The sequence below is a fragment of the Agelaius phoeniceus genome, chromosome 4 (genome assembly GCF_051311805.1).
Source record: "Agelaius phoeniceus isolate bAgePho1 chromosome 4, bAgePho1.hap1, whole genome shotgun sequence".
NCBI lineage: Eukaryota > Metazoa > Chordata > Aves > Passeriformes > Icteridae > Agelaius > Agelaius phoeniceus.
Window position 1 is genome coordinate 51,655,828 of NC_135268.1, and position 21,577 is coordinate 51,677,404.

General features: G+C 40.3%; 1 protein-coding gene across 2 annotated transcripts in view; it reads left to right on the top strand.

Annotated features, from left to right (window-relative positions):
- SMIM14 (small integral membrane protein 14) overlaps positions 1 to 21,577 on the top strand; it is a 56,177-nt gene that overhangs the window by 15,085 nt on the left and 19,515 nt on the right. Inside the window, exons 1-2 of one of the 2 annotated variants that reach the window (XM_054632917.2) lie at positions 1,601 to 1,771; positions 17,721 to 17,831. In XM_054632917.2, coding sequence (XP_054488892.1) covers positions 17,757 to 17,831 — 75 coding nt within the window. In that variant the 5' untranslated portion in view covers positions 1,601 to 1,771; positions 17,721 to 17,756. Of the gene's footprint in view, positions 1 to 1,600; positions 1,772 to 17,720; positions 17,832 to 21,577 lie in introns of those variants that run through there. The other variant, XM_077177603.1, reaches the window with a different exon arrangement.

Here is a 21,577-nt window from a genome sequence, read left to right on the forward strand (position 1 = left end):
AGAAGTTGTCTTTGCTTGTTTCAAGGGTGGCTTGTTCCTGGTGAAGGGTTAGGAGAATGGCTGAGGGAGAGCTGGAAAGAAGGATACAGCCAACAGTTGATCATTCTTCCTATGACTACCCTCTGACACCATTGTCTAGATTAGCTTAGTGTTTGGCCAGGACAGCCAAAGTAAACTTCAAGGCAAGCATACCTGGATATTGTTAATCTTCATAGTTCCTGTTGCAGTTCAAACTCCTGAACAGGCTGTAAAGAAACTTGTTCTCCCAGGAAATATTGAAGGGCTATAGTTTCATACTTCCAAATTAAAGGTAAGTTTTAGCATTCCTAGTACCTTACCAGAGTCTTAGTTCCCTGGATTGAGGTAAACAAGGTAAACCAGTTCTGCATAGTTTAGCTTTTTTGTGTGATGGCCTGGCTTCGTGTCAGTGCCTTGCCTCCCTTTTTAGTATTGCCACTGCTTAGTTGGGTGCTAAGACAAGAGAAAGGACTAAAACATGGGAAAGAAGAGGCAAGATTCACAGCAAGTCAGGACTGTGTGGCATTGCTACACAAAGGCAGCCTACCTCCTGACTCTCAGAAGTGGAATGGATATGTTCAGGGCCAGCTCTAACCAGGAAGAGTTGGTCTACCTGCATCTTTCAGAGAGAGGTGGCTCTGTGCACCAGTGATGGCTGGACATGCAAGGATGTCAACTGGCAGTGCATCCAAGACTTGGCAAACTAGCATAGGCTAGACACTCAAATTTAGGAAAAAACTTTCAGAAAAAAAGCTGTTGCCACGTAAGGAGGCTTGAAAACCCCATGACAACTGCAAATAGTAATGAGAACAGCCATGTGTGGGTCATATGAGACTATGCAACACTGGTCAGAGATACCAACTTGAGAGCACTTGCAACTTCTATCCAACTCTCCTTTCTCACTCTGATTGCAGTACTGTCCTTGTTTCCCGGCTTGGAGGAGGTAAGCCAGCCTTGGAAATATTGGAGAACAAGATTTTCTTCCCTTTATAATCCCCACTGCATTATTGCGTGGTATCAGTGTCTCCAAGACAGGATACGGTCCATCTTTCTGTATTGGGAGTATGACGCTCCCTTTCCTTGGCTGACTGAGAAGCCACAATCTGATTTTCCTTTCTAACTTCATTCACAGCATCTAAATACCTATTTTGATGGATGCTTTAACTGCTTAGAAGCCCGTGAGTCACGAGCTCCTGAACAGGCTTTAAATTTCAATATGAGAAACTGGCCTGTAAATTGCCTCGTACTTCGGTGGGGATGGCTGGGGCCAAGCGGCCGAAGTGCCCGTGTTTGTGCCGGGGGCGCGGAGCCCTGGCCGCGGGGGCTGTGGCGGACCCCAGGCACACCTGGCCCAATAGCAGTCCTGTCCCCGCGTCCTCTCCGCGCTGACCTACCGAGCTTTATTTTATGGCCGCCGCGTTGTTGGGCACTGCGGCCCCCCGGCACGCCGCGCTGCCGCGGCCTCCAAGCCGGGCCCTGCCGGACAGCGCGGCCCGGGCCGCGGCCGCCCCTGCCCGCAGCAGGGCTCAGGCTCCCGTGCCGGGCGGAGGGCTGGGAGTGGGGGGCGGGACCGCGCGGCGCCGCCCCGGCCCCGCCGCCGCCGCCGGGAGCCGGCAGATCCGGGTCTCGTGGCGCGGGCTGACGTGTGAGCCGGCCCGAGCCGCGGGGCCGAGCCGCGGGGCCGCCCCTGCCCGCCCGGCCGCCCTGCCCCTGCCCCCGCCCCCCAGCCCTCCGCGACGGCGGCCGGAGAACGGTGAGCGGGGCCGCCGTGGCGGGGCCGGGGAGGGCGCGGGCTGGCGGCGGCCGAGGGTTTGCGCGGACATCCCCGCCCGACCCTCCGGGACCGGGGAGTGGCGGCCGAGCCCCGGTGGGGGCTGCGGGGTAACTTCAAGCCTGTTGAAGTGCAGAAACGTCCCCGCCGCCGGGCGCTTCGCCGGGTGCCGGGGAAGGTAAACACCGGGAGAGCCGGAGCCTCTCCACTCGGTGTCAGGCAGCTCTCCTTCTTTTCCAAACCAGAGAAACGTCGGCTTGTCTTCTTATCAGCCGGTCGGATTGTGGTTTTTCTGGTTATTGGGGATTTTAATACGAAGTGGCACTCTTCTGTCGGTTTTCTTTTTGTCCTTAAAGGATCGCAGTCTGATACTTTGAGCCAAAGAGGTTTAGGTTTCTCTCTTTAAAGAAGCTGGCAGTGACGTGCAGCCACCAGGATGTGTGCTACCAGGCTGCTCCCTGCTTTACGAACAGGGTGCAGCTGAAGTGGGAGAGATGAAACAATGTCATGTGAAAGATAATCTCGGGAATAGGACAGTATCACATTGCTGTTAATTTATTAAATATAGGGTTCCTGTCAGGAGCTCTTCATGTATGCTCGAATATGTGATTCCTAGAGAATCAGTGAAGAAGGGGTATATTGGCCTTGGAGAGCGCAAGATATGGTTATTTCTCTGCTGCTGCCACTGTGCTGGGTTCCCCAGCTGTCTTGCCCTGCAGCTCAACTGCTGCCTTCCACGCCAGTTCTGAGGCCTTGGTAACCTGCGTGAATGTGCTGCAAGACCTACATCAAAAACTTTGGTTTCCTGACAAACACCTGTTTGCCTTGTCAAGTGTCTTCAAGTTTGCCTTTTAGATTGTAGACTGTTTGTGTTTTAATACTGTCTGAACATCCAGATCTATGCAGATAAGTCTTGGAAACCAATTCCCGTTTTTGGAGGCAAGGACATCTAACATTTGGGTCTTAACAGCATTTTGTGTTAATGTTGTTAGTGTGCCTGCTGGGGAAGGTGTGTATCTTTAGTGAGTGTTAATGGGTTATATATTAGAAGTCTTTAAATGCTTAGCTATTAGTGTGCTATCCACCTTTACTCATTCATTTTACATTCCAAAAACAGACATAAGTTCAAAAAAATCAGAAGTGTGGGAGATCAGTTTTACTTTTTTATCTCTTCTTATATCCTTGATAATTTCATCCAATTCCTGTGACTCAATGAGATGAAAGAAATCAGTCTTTGATTTTAAAAAGTGACCCTGTCACTGATACTGAGGCTTGAAATGGTAGAAGCAGTTTACAAAATGAAATTAATTGCAATGTTAGCAGTCATTAGTTGATTCACTTCTAACCACTGTTCTTTCCCCTGCCACTGTGGTGGGTGAGTCCAACATCTTTGTTTCTTCTTGCCCATTGTAAAAGACAAGATTTACAATGTTTGCCTAACTCTTGAGTGGTACAGAGTTCTGTACTTTAAGTAATTTAAGATTGTTTTGCATAAGGAGCTAAGTAAGGGCAAAGTTATACAGGATGTGTTAGTGGTAGTTCCACACTGTGTTGTTGCACGTGCTTCTTGGGCCAGCAGGGACATCCCTGACCCACTGGGGACCAAAAGCCCTGGTCTGCTGTAGAACTGAGATGATGGTAGGAGCAGTTTTGTAGCTCTGGGTGGATCTTTTTTTATCCTAGTTGGATACTATTTTGCTGACTATAGAAATAAATATAATCGACAAGGTTCTATGATATTCTTCATATTGTGCACACTGTGATAGTTTTGCAACACCTTACATAAACCACAATCAAATCCATTAAGTTCCAAACTGCATGGTCCAGTTACATGAGCAATATTCTGCAGTCCATGTTCTTTTATTCTAAGGGAAAAATGAGAATAATACAATTGTTATTAAAGAAGTATTTTACATTTAAAACAATTCATTGTGTTTCAATAATTTTTAAACCATTTTACCTGCTTTCAAGAAGTTGGTATTTAGTTTTGGAGAAAGTTAGTTTCTAACTGACTTCTGGTTTTGTTATTAACTTCTCATTTCCTACTTTCATATATTTAAACTTCAGAATAAGTGGTGTGTGGATGTTATTTGCATAACAAATGTGTAATAAAACTATGTTTGTACATTTAGAATTTTCCCTCCTAGGTATTATGGGTACTTGACATACATTCTTAAAGACCAAGTTTTGTCTCTGCTGAAGTTTGTCATACCAGAATTTGACCTTACAACATCATGAGACTTCACAGGCCAGTACAATGAAAATTAGCAAGATCTTCTCTTATAAATGCATATGAATGGCAAACGTCACAGTGCCCTGACAATACCAAGTATCAAATTCTTACTCTCTATGTTTTGAACATTTATCAGATTCCTCTTCATAACAAATATGAAAAAGTTTTGGCAGATGCATTTATGCATATACAGCCTGTTGTCATCTGGCCATTTTCTGTTTGGGACACAGCACAGAGAGCCTGTGACCCTACTTTGCCTACATGCTGTTACACACTCTGCATGTTTGCATTTACATACCTAGAAATTAACTTGATGTTAAACACTTTCTGTCTTAACTGTCTGGGTTAGAGATTCAATTTATGAATGCATACAGGTCCATCTAATTGTTAATGAGGCAGCTTATTCTGCAAAATGCTAATACTTCTTGGAAAATCCAAGTACTCCCAAACCCTCTGTAAGTACAGTGGAAGTGAAGAAAACTTCCTAAAGCTCTGTCACAGAGCTGAATCTTGCCGTACTTGTACAGGTAAAAAGAAAGAGGAATTATTTTCCCAGAAGAGCTCATTCAGCTTGTATGCCTTGACACATCAGCATCTAGCATCCCTAGTTCCCACTGAGCCTCATTTGAAGTAAGACTCCTTAGCTCCTCATTATGAAGGAGCAGTCAGGGATAGGAGAAAGATCAGTGTGTGTTAGCTGTGTTAGTCTTACTTTGCTGACAGAACAGTGGTTCTGCTAGCAGTAAGAGAAGAAATATGGTCCTTTCCTCTTCCCTATTCCCACCACCTATTCCACACTGCTGGCTGAGGCTGGGGCAAGAAAAAGGTCCCTTAGTGATGATTGATGGGGCTTTTCATGAAAAATTGGAAGATGCTTAGGGGAGCAGCCCTTGGCATGATTGAGTGATTGTGCATTTGCATTGTTGTTAATTGAACAGATATGCTTCAGAAGCTTTTGTTTAAGTGTCTAACTGGTATTTTTATAGATAATTGAACAAATTAGTCCCATTTGGGTGGGAACAGATTGAATTACATTTGATAAAAGTTTTCCTCATTAAGGTTGCTTCTGATTCTTCTGCAGCTTTGCATGCATTAAAAAGCATGGCTTTCTGGAACTAAATATAGTTTCATTCTTACTTTATAAAGCTTCTAAACAAATGTCAGATCCAAACCATCAAGCGCTCCTCAGAAAGAAAATATTTTTATCAGAAAAAAACCCAGAAGCGCTGGACAAAAATGTAGCAGCAACCATTTACATTATATAAGCAGCTGCAATGCTCATTTACTTTATTTGTTGAATCTTTGTCAAATACAGACCTCTAGTATTAGAGCTTTGGTCTTTTTTCTTCGTATGTTCGTATATTTCCCATTAGTTAATAATAAAATCTTTATTTTTAGCAGGGAAATATTTTTAGACAACTTGATAAAATAATTTATGGTTTTTTCACACATTAAAAATTTATTTAGGAAAAAAAAACCAGCTGTCTGAAGGTGTGAAGAAAAGTTGGGGTTAGCTCTTCAAGCAGTTGAACTAAATCAAGTGTGAAAGCAAGCTTCCTGGTGTGAGCAACCTTACTTTAACAAGGATTCCAGTGCAAGTGATTACAGTGTTGTTAGGGGTTCCTCACCCTGGTATCTAGATGAGACTGGTCAGATAGGACCCATAATTAAGAACCCCTATTTGAAAATACTAGGTAAACATTTTATCAGAGAGCTCTGTGAAATATAGAAATATTCTTATTATATTATTATATTTCTTATATAAAAGAGACATTTTTGAGCCATGGAGATTGTCAGATGGTTTAGCTTCAAATTAGTATGTAGAACAAAAGTCTCTAAAGATGAAAAATACATTATTTTCTGTATGAAAATGGTGGAGCAAAAGGTAAGATGTGTGTTGTGAACTGATCCTGATCTTGTGAAACAGAACTCTAGATTTTTGTTGTGCAAATTAATATAATGGATTTCAAAATCTGTTGCTAGAAGGTGCAGGGGAGTGTTGTGTAATTTGCATAACACTTTCCTTTTGATAATCTAAACTAGTCTGTGAGTCTGCTGAATTAGATGGATAATATTCTCTGGTAAAAACTGGGTCATCTGGTAGCTAAACATATGTAAATAACCAAGTCTAGAAATCCTGTTAATTGCTATGGGTTCCCTCTGGTAAAAATACTGATTTGAAAAATTCTAATTGATAAGCTTCAAATTGTTTACTGCAGGTATGTAAAAAAAACCAGCTGATTCAACTTCCATTGAAGTTGAAGACAGGCACCAGCTAGCTTCAGATAAAATTTGATCTGGCCTAAAGGGGTTAGGAGTAGGGCTGCCAGGGAATAGAGCTTCTTTCATCTGAAAATTGAAAATCCAGCTATCTTTCTCAGCATGCTGCTACCCTGTTAAATCTGTTTGCTCAGTGGCAAGTTATTAGAAACATATGTCATCCCTGGAGAAAAAAATAATGAAAGTATTCCAAAGAATTTCAGTATAATTTTGTGTTTGTATGAGATCAGAGTGACATTAAGGAATAGTGTATTTTTATAGTTTTAAGGATTTAGTAAGGTATTTTTTAATGCAAGCAATTGTACTCTTAATATACTGGTATAAAAAAGCTTCATAGCTCATGGTAGGGCTGCATTTGCTGCCTCAATATGCTGGAAAAAGTTTCATTTTTATTTATTTTGAAACTGTATGTTTTTTTGTAAAGGACTGAATAAGAGACTTTTTTCATGTTTAATTTTGCAAAGAAACAAAATGTCTAAAAGTTTCTGAATGATGAACACTTATAAAATAATCATTTGAAATAATGAATTACTGCAGGCCACCTGAGCTGCAGTAGCTGCCTGGCTACTCGTGGTTAGCTCTGGTGTGTTTCAGCATAACCTTTTCCTTTTACCGACTGAGGAAAGTGGTGTTCCAACGGCCAAAACCAGCAGAATAGGTTATATAGTTTCTTATGGAAGCATACTTTTCTAATACTTTTAAAAGTAAATTATTAGTTTTGTACTATGAAGCCCAAAAGTTAAGCCCAAAGCATCTCTCAGATGGGGTAATAAACAGGAAAGTCTGGTTCCCTGTTCTGCTTCCATGGGGGGCTAGTATGAGATCCTCACCTCTGCAGTTTTCCATCTGCAAGGGTGCTCTTTATTCTTGCTTCCCTGCAAAAGCAGGTCTGTCCCCTGGAAGGTGTGCTCCTGTTCCCTGTGTAAGTGCTGTCTGTCCCCTGGAAGGTGTGCTCCTGTTCCCTGTGTAAGTGCTGTCTGTCCCCTGGAAGGTGTGCTCCTGTTCCCTGTGTAAGTGCTGTCTGTCCACTGGAAGGTGTGCTCCTGTTCCCTGTGCAGCTGCTGTCTGTCCCCTGGAAGGTGTGCTCCTGTTCCCTGTGCAGCTGCTGTCTATCCCCTGGAAGGTGGCTCCTGTTCCCTGTGTAAGTGCTGTCTATCCCCTGGAAGGTGTGCTCCTGTTCCCTGTGTAAGTGCTGTCTGTCCCCTGGAAGGTGTGCTCCTGTTCCCTGTGTAAGTGCTGTCTGTCCCCTGGAAGGTGGCTCCTGTTCCCTGTGTAAGTGCTGTCTGTCCCCTGGAAGGTGTGCTCCTGTTCCCTGTGCAGCTGCTGTCTATCCCCTGGAAGGTGGCTCCTGTTCCCTGTGTAAGTGCTGTCTATCCCCTGGAAGGTGGCTCCTGTTCCCTGTGTAAGTGCTGTCTCTCCCCTGGAAGGTGTGCTCCTGTTCCCTGTGTAAGTGCTGTCTGTCTCCTGGAAGGTGTGCTCCTGTTCCCTGTGTAAGTGCTGTCTGTCCCCTGGAAGGTGTGCTCCTGTTCCCTGTGTAAGTGCTGTCTGTCCCCTGGAAGGTGTGCTCCTGTTCCCTGTGTAAGTGCTGTCTGTCCCCTGGAAGGTGTGCTCCTGTTCCCTGTGTAAGTGCTGTCTATCCCCTGGAAGGTGTGCTCCTGTTCCTTGTGTAAGTGCTGTCTCTCCCCTGGAAGGTGTGCTCCTGTTCCCTGTGTAAGTGCTGTCTGTCTCCTGGAAGGTGTGCTCCTGTTCCCTGTGTAAGTGCTGTCTGTCCCCTGGAAGGTGTGCTCCTGTTCCCTGTGTAAGTGCTGTCTATCCCCTGGAAGGTGTGCTCCTGTTCCTTGTGTAAGTGCTGTCTCTCCCCTGGAAGGTGTGCTCCTGTTCCCTGTGTAAGTGCTGTCTGTCCCCTGGGAGGTGTGCTCCTGTTCCCTGTGTAAGTGCTGTCTGTCCCCTGGAAGGTGTGCTCCTGTTCCCTGTGTAAGTGCTGCCTATCTCCTGGAAGGTGTGCTCCTGTTCCCTGTGTAAATGCTGCCTATCTCCTGGAAGGTGTGCTCCTGTTCCCTGTGTAAATACTGCCTATCTCCATGAAGGTGTGCTCCTGTTCCCTGTGTAAGTGCTGTCTCTCCACTGGAAGGTGTGCTCCTGTTCACTTGCTCAGAATCTGGCCTCCCAAAGCAGCATAAGCCTTTGGCCCTGCTTGGCCTGGCACAGCATGGGTGTCCTTGCAGGGCTGGTGCAGAAGTGCTGCCAGCAGGGTTTTCAGGATTAATATGTGTTGCTTCCTGCAGCAGTGCATCACTCTACAGCTGCAGGAGTGCTGAATTTGGGAGATTGGCACTTGTTTGGGAATGGGGGGAGGAATGTCAGCAAGCATTGAGGCAGTCTGTAATGCTGGAGACACTAACCAAAACCTGAGCTAATATGCCCAGGTTTTCTACTTAGTATTGAGGTGGAAGGACGATGAAAGTCAATAAGAGTTCTTGCCTTACTGAAAACCACAGGAGAGGGCTCCCAGTTTGCTCTGTAAACTGGTTGAAATATGTGTTAGTAATTTTACAGAGGATAGCTCACATTTTTGCATTAACATATGAAATAAAATTATTAATAGCCATTAGTTACTCAGCACAATAGGAATAAGTTTGTTGTCCTAGACCACTGTCAGTCTCCTACACTAGAAGAGGCTGAAGCATTTACTTATCAGAAAGAGGGTATTATTTTTGGACAATACTCTGTGTCACTGACATCTTCTCTTAATTGGTTTTCATATTCTGAGAGCTTTCTTTCAGAAAAATGTCATCATTTTAACAAAAGGATGACCAAAGCTGACAGCTGGAGTTTGGTAATAACATTCTGTATCAAATATCATTAAATGAATTCTAAAATAGCTGGACTGCTTTTTTGGTCCATGACTGTATGTGCATAATTAGCTCCTTTTCAAGTGTTGCCCAGAGGAAATGTTGAGCCACCTGCATGGGAATAAGTAAATAGCTTTTTTAAATCTTGGTAGATCTTATTTAGCTCCCTTAGGGAGTTCAGTTTTGGTCATTGACATCAGCCTTATTGCCTTTAAAGCCTGAAATCTTTTGTCCTGACATGCTGGGGTCTGACCAGGAAAGTGAAGGGGGCAAACAGTACAGGAACAGTGAGGAGTTTCAGTGAGTGGGTTCTTGTCCTCTGAGAGTTGTACTTGACACTGACAAGACTTAACTGTGCTGAAAGAAGCATCTGTATAATCTGTATTTCCCTGATATGCCATTCTGTGTTGAACTGATGTACCTCAGCATACCTGTGACCTTGGTTAGCCCAGCCCAAAAATAGTAAGCTTCCTGCCAGGTTCTTATTAGAACCTGCCACTCTTTGAAGGGGTGTGAACTTTTTCACATACTTCAGTTTGAGAAGGGTGGTGATGCTTGGCTATGAAAGGGCTTTGACCATAATTTTAAGTAGTTAAAGTTTTTATGCTCTGATTCCTGCTTCATTGCTCTAGGTGCTAGCACTGTTGTTGGCAGATGGGCTCAGAAGAATATTCTGCCCCACACAGAGCAGCTCCAAATGTCCACTTCAGGGTGAAAATGTTAGCAACCCAGCAATGCTCAGAATATCGTGGTGGTCACACAGTGAAGACAAGGGATGTATCTAGTAGTCCTATAAGACCACCAGGAAAATACCTCAGACTTTTACCAGTTACTTCTCAGCTTCAAGTCTGTCCCTGCTCAAAAGCTCCTTCCCTGATTTCAGATGTCACTGTAGTATCCTTCAGTGGCTGGCCCAGCATTTCTTAGTTTCTTTGGCTTTGTCCTATTTTTAAGAAGTTGTTTTGTATTATGTTTGCATCTTTAAGAAACGTCAGATGAATGACACTGGAAAATGAATTCATTGTTTACTTAGGAGGTGATTTGTGGGACAGTAGCAAGGTTACCCAACTAGTATGCCTTGAGCAGGATGTGGCTGGGTGGGCATTTCTCTTCTGGAGCTCCTGCTGGGGTCTCGAGCTCCTACTTGACCAGTGTGAGTCAACTTGGTTGAATCCAGCAAGAACTCCCCCAGCGGCCTCCATGTGTGTGTATGGGTAAGCACTGACTTTTCCATGGGGAAGGGAACTGGCTTAGCTCAATCTGCATTGAAGAGTTCATTTTAGATCTTGTTAATTATCCTGAGAAAAGTTGTAAAAAAATACTTGCCAATTCATTAGGCTACAGCTGGAAGTCCAGGGAGACATGCTGATGCTTTCAAGTACAAACCCAGCTGCTCTCCCCCCACCCCCTGGAATTATAAGGAGAGTGGAGATGGTTTATACCATGAAAGTGTTGCTGTGCCTAGGAACCCACTTTGGACTCAGCCATCAAAATCATTGCAGTTCTTTTCCCTAAAAAAGTTAAATGGGTGATCTGAACTGGTACAATTAGTTGAAGAAAGCTGTAATTGGAGCCATGCTTTACTGTGGCAGCTCTCCTTCTGGCAGGACCCACATCCATATCTGGCTGGTTTGCTTTTGCTGCCCAGTTAGCCAGTTGTTTTTTTGGGTTTTTTTTGTCCTGAAAATTCAGTTTTATGCCCAGGAGGAGGCCTGGTAGAAAAAGATCATCAGTAGCTCTCTAGAGATCTGTGGTCATGCAGAACTACTAGATCCTGGTGCACTAAATCTGATGAGAGTCATAGTATTTATTCCAGTAAAAATAGGGTGCAGCTGTGAGTGTGAAAGAGATGAGTGAGAGCTTCTCTTGGGTTATTAATAAAAGGGATTAAAAATCAACATTATGAAAAAGCCAAGTATAATGTTGCCATGTTTCAGACTTTAGTTCTATGAGGGAATATTTACTTGAACTATCTAAATTACAGTAATAGAGCAGAAGATATCCTTGGAATGTTTTAATTAGTATCGATTTGTATACAAGATTCTTCTTTGCAGAAGTTATTTTTAGCCTTGTTTGAACTGAGGAAGTTGCTTTATAAAGGAAGTTTTCCTAGAAAACTTCAAGCTTATTTTTGCTAATTTTATAACCCCAACAATTTAAAACATTTTTATAAAAAATGAAGACCACCTCCGCTGGTTACTTATACCAGGCCCTTGGCTTCTGGACTGATTTTGATTTAGTGTGGTGTCTTTGTCTTTATTGTGGATTCTATTGCCTTAGAGTCATGCCCCTGTTAACTTCAAACAGAATAACATTTCTTTATTTCAAAGTACTGCTTATTTTTCTCTTTAGTTTTTTCCCTATTCTCATAGTTCCTTTTGTGAAGTTTCTTCCCTATTCAACTAGTAATGCTTTTGTTTCCTTGCACTGTCCTGTAGTTTTGTTTAGTTTGCCTTCCTTTGCTTTTTTAATGTCTTGGCTACCATTTTTGCCTTGTTCCTCCTCTATACTGCTCTGGTGATAGATAGGAAATGTGTTGCATTTCTGGTAGTAGCAATTGAACTAGAAATTTTACAAAGCTATGTGCTGGTGAAATCAGCCAGTCCTATGTACACATACATTGTGTGACTTTTTAAAGAGAAAACCCCAAAATCCATGCATATTGTTTCCCCCCCTCTCTGCTACAATCTGGTCTGAAGAAACACATGCTGCAGAAATCAGTGGATAAAATTCCCTGCCCTGTCTTACTCAGGAAGTTTAGCTGTACAACTGAAATAATGGGAAGTTAAATAATAGGCTAGTGATTTGGATGTAGGTAGTTCATCAGAAGAGTAACAAAACACTCAGATTCTGTGGGAGGGTGGGATGTGCATGAAGTACAAATACTAGAAAAGATGGTAATCAACAGGAAAATGCATTATATAAGAAATACAGAAAATTCTGAGTTTGTCTGGGATTCACTGTTTTGGAATATTTTGGCTTCCCTTGGTTGGTCACTAGTAAACAGTGTTGCCCTACTGCATATAGCTTTATCTGTTATTTTACTGTACAACTAACAGATGTTGAATTGGACTCTGTATGACTAGGCAGGGTTCAGTGGGTCCACTCCCTAGAAGAGTCAGGATTAGACACAGATTTTGGAGCAACCGGTTGTACCCAGAGGCATTTTGAAATGCCCAGTAACAAGTCAGCTGGGGTCCCAGTTACCCCCTGAGTACTCACAGTACCTAGGGGGGCAGAATGGCCAAGGAGGAGGAGATTCCTATAAAAGCAGTGATCAGGAGTTTTAGGAGGAGCTTATCACACCAGTCTCTTCCTGCTTGAAGCAAATTTTCACTCCCTGAGTTAATGGGTACTGTGGTCACACAGTCCCAGTGCCTGGTAGTTTCTCTGGGACAGGACTTAATGTGCAGGAATGCAAGGGTGTTATGTCATCTTATATGAAGCCAATGTACAGGATGTTTTAGATTCTAGAAGAAAATATTTGGAGGTGGGAAAGATTATACAAAAGAACCAAACTTGGAGCATGCTGTGAATAGAAGAATTACAAAAAGAGTCAGGTATTGTGAGAAGACATGGATACTAGTATGGCTTAGATGCAGGTGAAAAGGCAAGGGAACACATAATTTTTAAGGAAACATGTATACTTTATAAGATAATGGATGAGTACAAGAGAGAGGGTTTCTGCCTCAGACAGTAAGATAAAAATGAGCATTTTGTCTTTGGGCCAGTGAATCATTCATGCTCTGTGTATGGCTTTTGCTATTTTAGCCCTTTATAATTTTTCAGAATGCCTGCAAGAGGCAGAGCAATTAATTTGCTTTTTTTCTGTAATTTTATTTTAAATTTGATATCAATTTTCATTTGTTCTGCCACACTTCTCCCAAACTGAACTCAAAAGTAAAATTAACTTGATGGCTTCTTAGAGGTATTTGACAATTGTATTCCAAGTTATTGCAGTTGGCTGAAAAACAGTAGCAAGGATCTGAATAGGATTTTTGTTTCTCTTTAAAGTAATGTGGCAAGATTATATTATTTGCCTGTTGTGCTATGAGGTATTTTTGCTCCCAAGGATTTCTTACCTTCTGTCTTCAGGAAAATAGCAACACAGTGAAAATAGTTCTTAGCAGGGGAATCTTCAGTCATTGTATTTATCGTGTTTGTGATAGTCTACATTTTAAGTGCCTGGATCCAGGAGAGAAAAGAATTGATGAATTTAATGTTTTGATCTGAAGATGCCTGGTTTAGTCCATGATAAATCTGTAGTTACTCTGATCTATGGATCATATAAAGTTACTGTTTCTTCAAATACTGGTGTGATAAATACTTTTAGACAGCCTTTTTATACCAAGGAGTAGAGATGACCAGTGTGTACACTTTGACCATCTTGCTAATCAGCATCATATTAGAATCACATTGGAGGGCATCTAGCACATGGAAAATGCACAAACATTCTTGTTTGCCTTCACAGTAGAAAGGAATCCAGTTTTGTAATTATTACAGTGGAGCAAGGCAGAGTATAATTTGTGTCTTCCAGAGCTCACCAGCTGCATGCTATTTACTCAGGAGAATAGGGAGATAATGTATAGTCATTGCAATAATTCAAAATACAGAACAATCTCTAGGGACAACCCTCCCCCAAGCCAGATTGTAGCCATAAAGATTGTGGGTTTGATAGTAGGATGTATAAAATATAACACACTGCTGTAGGGCTGGGAGTGGGGAAGATAATAAAAGAAACAATTTACAATAGTTACTATAACTGAGAATATTTTTTAAATCATGAGAGACTAGAAATATTTTCCATATGGCTTCACTGGCTGCAATTTCAAATAGATACTCAAGTCAAAAAGTAGTGGGGGGCTTTTATTTCTGACTTAAATCATCAGAGAGCATCCTCCACTTTACTCCTGAATTGTAGTAATTCAAATTCTGACCACAGTGCTTTAATTTCAGCAGTTCTGTTTATGATTACCTCTGTGGACCTCTTTACACTGGAATGGTCATATTGACTCTCTGATGGTACATCATATTTGCTTGTGTTTACTGATTTTCTCCTTTATTATGCTCTCTATCAGTTTGCTAGTCTGGAGGCCATAATAGATATCTTCTCAGCTGCTATCATAGAGAGCTTTGGCATATTTACTGACCATGTCTTCCAGCTGTTTGTAAATGCTGTGATTTAAATGTTGTGCTAGCAGTAATATGGCCAATCCAAAATATGGTAATTTTGAGTTGTGTAAAAGACACTGCCAGTCAGAGGAATTGCAGGTATTTTCCATCATAGCCTTGACCAATTGCTGTGATCCTACCAGCTGATACAAACCAGCTCTGTCAACTCCAAGGAAAACAAGGTGATGATAAACAGAAAAACATACTGAAAATAATAAGTAAAGGAAAGCTACAAGCATTTTATTTCTTTCTCCAAGTCAGGAGGAAAGGAATAGAGCACATACCCCCATTTTCTGTGGTAGATTGTGTGTAGAAGGACTGTATTTGCAAAAGGTGGAGAGCTTGTGTGACTCACAGCAAAGAGGTCAGAGCTGAGCAGAACAAGTTAGCTGCTGACGTGAGATCTGACAATTGCAAGTACCGGGAGGCAGGCAGGAAGCACGCTGCCATTCTGGAACAGGACTTTGATACAAACAGGCTGCCTAAGGAGCCAAGAAATCCTGCTTTGTGCTGTATAAAAATACTAGTCTCTTATTCTTAGATAGGGTCACAAAATGCTAATAAAGCTTAAGATCTGATTACAGAGCTTGGTACTTTATGCATTTGAGGTGTGGTACAAATAACAGTTAATTCAAGAATATTTTAAAGAGAAATAAAGACATGAGAGTGTCATTTTGCACATGAAAATCATCTTGTAGTATAGAGTGTTTCTCTCTTCTTTGTAATTGGGCAGACATATAAGATCTCCGTTTCCTTCAGTTCCATCAAAAATAATTGCATAAAGGGGAATTATTTACCTGGATTTTAAGCATATTAAACTAACCCAATTTTAGCATCTTTATTTTAGGGGAAAACCTAGTGCTGTTCCCAAAATATGTTGGTTCTTTGCCAATGAAAGAGTTTGTTGTTATAGGCTTGGATGATTCGTTTCAGCATCATGTGAAGGTGGGAAAGCTTTAAAGAGATCTTTTGTTCAAAGTTTTGATGGCATTTTACTTGGTGATGTGTCTTGTGCTTTCTTTAGATATCACTGAGGTAATTTGTCATGTACAGGTGCCTTGGGGTAAATTCCTTTTAGTTCACCTCCACTTAAATTTATGATGTTGTATGACAGATTAACTTTTCCCGTTTATTGTCTAATTTTTTTCTCTTATGTGCTCTAGAGAGAATGTTATCCTGGTCTTATCAGTGGTGACTCTTACTTGGTGTTTGTTTTTTGTTCAGTCCCCTTTAATATAAACACTTGTCTGTTAATTTCTGTGACGTTATTATGTGTTACTGACCCCTAAATTATTTCAAGTTACAATTATTTCAAGTTACAATTTCAAGTTACTTTTCTGCAACTTGTTCATCTCTTGTTCAAATACCTTCTTGTGGATGTCAGTATTATATCCTATTTTTCACTGTTTAGTAATCAGTGCTTTTATCTGTTCCTTATCCTAAGATTGTTTTAGAAATGCTCCTGTGCTTGGTGTGGTACTCTGGGAGACTGTGTAGTTAAAGAATTTCTTCTATTGCTATCATGGGGTTCTAGTGGTTCTGAAATAATTTCATGTAAGTTAGTGTAGTAGCCTTACAATAATTATTTAAAATAGTTAATAGATCAGATGATCTCCTATGTATTGGAGGCCATTATATCTGAACTTGGGTGCTTCTGTACTTTACTCAGTAACCTGTATTTTACTGAAGCATATCTGAATGCAGTGAGGGGTGGGAAATCCCATTGCTTGTTGGGCAGTTTGTTGCACTGATCAGCTTCTATGATGGTAAAAATGTATGCCTTGCTTTTCTTTTCAATCTGGTTAATTACAGCTTCCAATTACTGGTCCTTGGTTACCTCTTCATTGAAAAATTCAATACTTGGGCCTGGTTTTCTTTTCAAAGGGACTTGTGGGCTACATAATCAAGTCATCTTCTTATTACATAGCCAGAGTGTGCTTTCTTAGAGGCAAAAATAATTTCCTCCATCACTTCAACTTTTGTTCCTTTTTCAGTTTTCATTTTAAGAAGTGGATACCCTAACAGATTAAGGGCATTGATGTTCAAACTCCATAATTAAGACAGATATCTCTCAGTTTCTTTTACTCTCTGGTCTCTCCAGCATGGTAAAGATTTATTCAGAAGAATAGTCGGCATTAACAAAGGAAGGACTTCTGAAATGCATTTGCATTTTTCTCCCCCCAAGAGGGTAGAACTGTAGCAGTGTTATATTCTGTTAAATGAAGATGTCTTACAGACTTATAGGTTATGCCTCTTCCTACTGGTGAGACTGAAGCATTAAAATGCTCATGTGTGATTGAGGCTGTAAGTTTTTATAGGCAATGTCTGCAGAACACGTCTGTTGATTCAGCACACCCTTATCAAATGGCTGGTACCTTCATAAAGTATCTGTTTTAGGAATTGAGAGATTGTATCTGCTCTGCACTGCTGTGTTTGTCTTTTTTGCAAGCTTGCCAGTTGTGTCACATCAGAGCCTGAGTGCATGCAACACTTAACACATTCTGAATACAGCTTTACGGATGGCAAGTGAAAAATTTTTCTTAAGTATGGTTTTGCAGAACTACCTAATATATCCTGAGTCCTCATTTGAGAGAAATCAATCCCAGATTTGACCACAAGGATAGAAATGCATTGCAGTCTGCTGCATGGTTTGACCCTCAATTAAGTCACTGAAAAGTTATTGGTAAATAGTAAACATTCATTTGAACATGCCTGACATTTTTGGTATAAGTGGTTTTAGCAGATGAATAATCTAGAATTGATTTCCTACCCTGTCCATTAAAGCTTCTTTGAACATTCTGTATTGTTAAGTGATTAACCTACTTCTTTGATCTAAAATTAGTGTGCATAATTCCATTTTTAAAGTGTTTCCAAGTACATTCACTTTTGTACCCCTGTTGTTTGCTTTCAATATACAACAAAGATGATTGTTTCCTTTAGCAAAAAACTTACTGAGTTTTAAATTCTTTTCCTGTACATTGATCTGGAGGGAAAATGCCAGCAGTTTATTAGGGTTTAGGAGTACAAGTTCCCCTGACCTTTCAATTTGTATATATACACTTAAGAGTCCCACTGTACAGATGAGAGACAAGAATTTAATCTTTGTGCTTCTTGTTTGATAGGATGTGTTTCATTTTGGTATGTGAGAAAACCCAGGGGAGAAACACAGTCTTGCAAAAAAAATTTGTGTGAGACAGTGTTTTCAGCAACATCAAAATGTAACTGCACATACCAGACTTCTTCATTCATACTGCCAAAGGAATAATAGGATTACCCTGCTTTGTTTTGCTTTTTCACCCTGGCATTAAATGAACTGAAACTTGATGTGTGAGTCTCTGGAAAATAAGGTCAGTTGAGAAAGAGTTCATTGTCCTTTTATTCTTATTCTTCTTAGGTGTTCACAGACAAGTTCAGGTTTATCCAGAGAGCCATGGCAGAAGGTGGATTTGATCCCTGTGAATGCATTTGCTCACATGAACATGCAATGAGAAGACTGATTAATCTGGTAAGGATAACATGAGGATATTTGGAAGGGTGGTTATTCAGGCATTACTTCAGCTCTTGCAGGTTTGCAGTTACTGGTGCTTTTGATTCTGCTTATTCAGTAGCACGTACAGTTAGAATTTGTGTATCCAACTTTCTGATGAGCTTTTGAAGAGTCAATACAAATGATAGCTTTCTGTTTATTTCCCAGAGCTGCATTTTGACACCATTGACACTGTTTCTCTTGAAATGTTTCTTTTATATGCCTTTTTTTCAGTCTGCATAAAACCAAGGAAACTACCCAGCAAAGTCTTTGTGGTCAAGGTAGTTCCACACATATGAAGTTGCACATACTCATATGGCAAGATAATGATGTCTAAATTTTTAAAACTGCTCTCTTAAAACTACTGAAGTTGAGAGTCCAGTGAGTCTGAGTTTTGAGTTCTGTTCCTTGCCATGTCATTGATAGGTTGAGCAACTTTGAGCAAGTTACGTACCTTGCTCTAACTGTAACCTGTAAAATAGCTGTTTCTTTGTTTCTGTATTGAACTTAATTCAATGTCTATTGAAAAATATGCAATAAAGTGCTTCTTTTTTTTCTGAGTATATATACTTTTAAAATAACATTAACAATTATGAACTGTGAGCAATTAGGTGAATTTGATTACAGCTCTAATTTGGTAAATTCTTTTTAAGATTACAGTATACATCAATTTCATTTGATGTACTTCCCCTTATTGATTTTCATATATTTGTTTTTATCACATTTTCTTTCTTAGGGCCTAAATTAATATTCTTTTAAGTTACTGAGTACATCAACTGTTCAAGGCAGTTGTGTGAAGAAGATTCTCTCTAGGATCACGCCCTTCTTCAAGAGGTTTCTTATCAGTATTTTGGAAAGGTGCTGCTGACATATAGATGCAGAAAATTGAGACTTCTGTAGAGAATTGTCCTTTCTGTGGAGCCTTTACATCAGGCCTAGCCATCCTAATGCTTCCCAGTTAGAGGCACAATTTCAAAATCTTCTATGTTCTTTCCCAAGAAGGATTTTCTTTCATCCTCAACATGATGTTTGTGCCATATCCTACAGTTGTGTTGATTCTGAACCTTGAGGCTTCTGAACACAGGCTGAAGTCATGAGAAAGGAACCCCAGAACCAAATTCAAAAGTTGGGAGGAAGAAAGGAGGGTTCATGTTTGCTGCCCTTTTTCCTCAGGCTTGTCTGATGCAAATCTAAACTAGCACGGTTCAGAATTTTCACCCCCTGAATTAAAAAATTCAGCATTTTTTAATCTTTTTGTTTTTTTGCTAGAAGATACTGACAGGCAATGACACTGGTCAGCCAGTTCTGTTTGTTGTGGCTGGAGGATTCTAGTTATGAACAGTGTAAGTGAGTTGTGTCCAAAGTTAGAAGAAATGCCACAAATGTGTGTGAGGTTTTGTTCCTGAGCTGCTGCGGGCAGTGTGAGGTAAAAATGGATCATGTGTAAAAATGGATCATTTGGAGGAACACTAGTTCCAGTGTTATGAATGTGAACAGAGCACATGATAGGTGCATGCTCTTGGGCAGTCACCAAGAGCAGTCTAACAGTGTTCTGTGTAGTTGCAAGAATGGAGTTTATTGCTCAGTATCCACCCTCCAAAAAGATCATACTAATTAGCATTTGGAACTGTGAGGAGTAAAGGGAAATTCCAGATTTCATCTCTCTAAAAAGCAAAGCAGATGCTCCTAAATATTTATAAGACCAAATCACTAGCTAGGATAATTTAGCAGAATCTAGAAAAGAAAAGTCTCGGAAGTCTCAGTCAGCAGCCAGACTATCCTCAAGTAACCTGTGCTATGATCTCAGCAGGAGGCTTGCTAAGCCATTTTTGCATCTGTAACTTTTATGCTTCAGTAAGAGTTTGCCTTCTAAGTTGCTGTTTTGTCACTCAGTCTTACACGACCTAAGCAAACAGAAGTTTTACTATTTGTGCTAAAAAGAACATGTGAATGTTGGTTCTCAAAATTGCTGAACCCCACAAGTTTCAATGGAGACTGGGTACACACTATCTCTAAAAGTTGGATCCGTGAAACTCTAACTTCAAAATCATTTTGATAAACAAAGCTAAGTGATCTGTTCAGAGTCTGGGTGAGAAAAATATATCCAAACATGCTGTGTACCCAGAATGGTTCCCTATATGTATTTAATTGTTGCTTCTTTTTAATATAGATAGGTATAAAACACACCAGAGTACATTTGAATGGTATTAAAGCTGGCAATACTTGACAGGATTTTGGAGCAAATTGTATAACAAGGTGTTTGCAATTGTCTCCAGACTGAGCATTGTAAATGCAGAATGCAGTGATAAATGCAGAATGCAGAGATAAGATTTAACAGAATCTAATTTAACAGAATTATAATGTAATTATAGGAGATGCCCAAATGTGAAAATGTTACTTTTAAGGTCTTTCAACCAGTAATGACATTGTGCAAAACCCCCATGACTGATTGTAGATGTTTTAAACTTCTGTTTAAGTAAACTAATTTTTACAGAATAATTTGTTTAAACCAACACTGATAAGAATTAAGGCTCCTGCTAATAAAAAAGTTATAGTATATTCAGTTGTGACTATTATGTGTAGAGTTAGCTTATTCAAATACACAGGATTTCTGTTAGAGTTAACTGTGCAGGAGAGTTGAATGACACTGCTATTCCAAAATCAGAAGGAGGTCAAGAAGTCTGCCTCTAGAACCTGAAGTTCTTGTTTTAATTTCCAACATGATAATTTTAACTTCTAGTTTAATTGGTATATTTACTTTGACACTCTTATGAAGTGTATGTGGCATTCAAAGTTTAATTTGTGGTTGAATACATTACTTTGGAGGTTTTATATAGCATATAGTTTAAATCTCTATTTGAAATACAGACCTCAGTTCATCTCATAGTACAATTAATGATAATACAATGAAAAAAGAAAAGCTATTGTCATTTAAACTCTTCTTGCTCTCTGTTGTTAGTAACACCACAGAAAATGACAAACAAGAAAGCTGTTAAAAAGTCCACCTCTTATTTATGTGGCTTGGTTATTTATCTGTCTTTTATTTTCCTTGACTAAGCAGGGCGTTGTTTTGTTGGGTTCTTTTCCTTCTTAATTCATAATACCATGAAGATTTTATAGTCAGTGAACTGTGTATCTGTAATATACATAATATTTTAAAAGATATTTTGCTGCTTATTAGATTAACTTTGTGTATTGTTCATACACAAAGTTCTTACAATGTATATATACATGCTTAAGTGGCATTGAATTATTTTATGCTGAATGCTCTATCATTTTCCGGAAGTAAACTGAAGTGAATTTTTCAGGGTTCTCCTTGGTGTCAAAATATGAACATTTCACACGTGTAAGTTTCTGTTGTATGGCCATTATAATTAATAAGCAGATATTATGATCTCCAAATATTCCTAGAAAACACTAAAAATCTAAAATTTTTGGCTGTGACTTCAAAAATATCATTTCTAGTATGTAATACCCATGGCACCATCTGTTATGATTTGGTGGTGTTGTGTAATAACAATTTGGCTATTGTATGTTGGGTTCACTATTTACTCTATGGATATAGCAGTTAATTGGGAACTTCCATAAGAGGAAGTAAGCATAGAAGAAAAATATCACAAGATTTTCCATCCTCTGCAGATGCACAAGAATTGTCAAAAGACAATGACAGGTTTGTTAGCTTGCATGACTTTATCTCCAGTTCAGTCTCCTCCCCCTGCAAAACT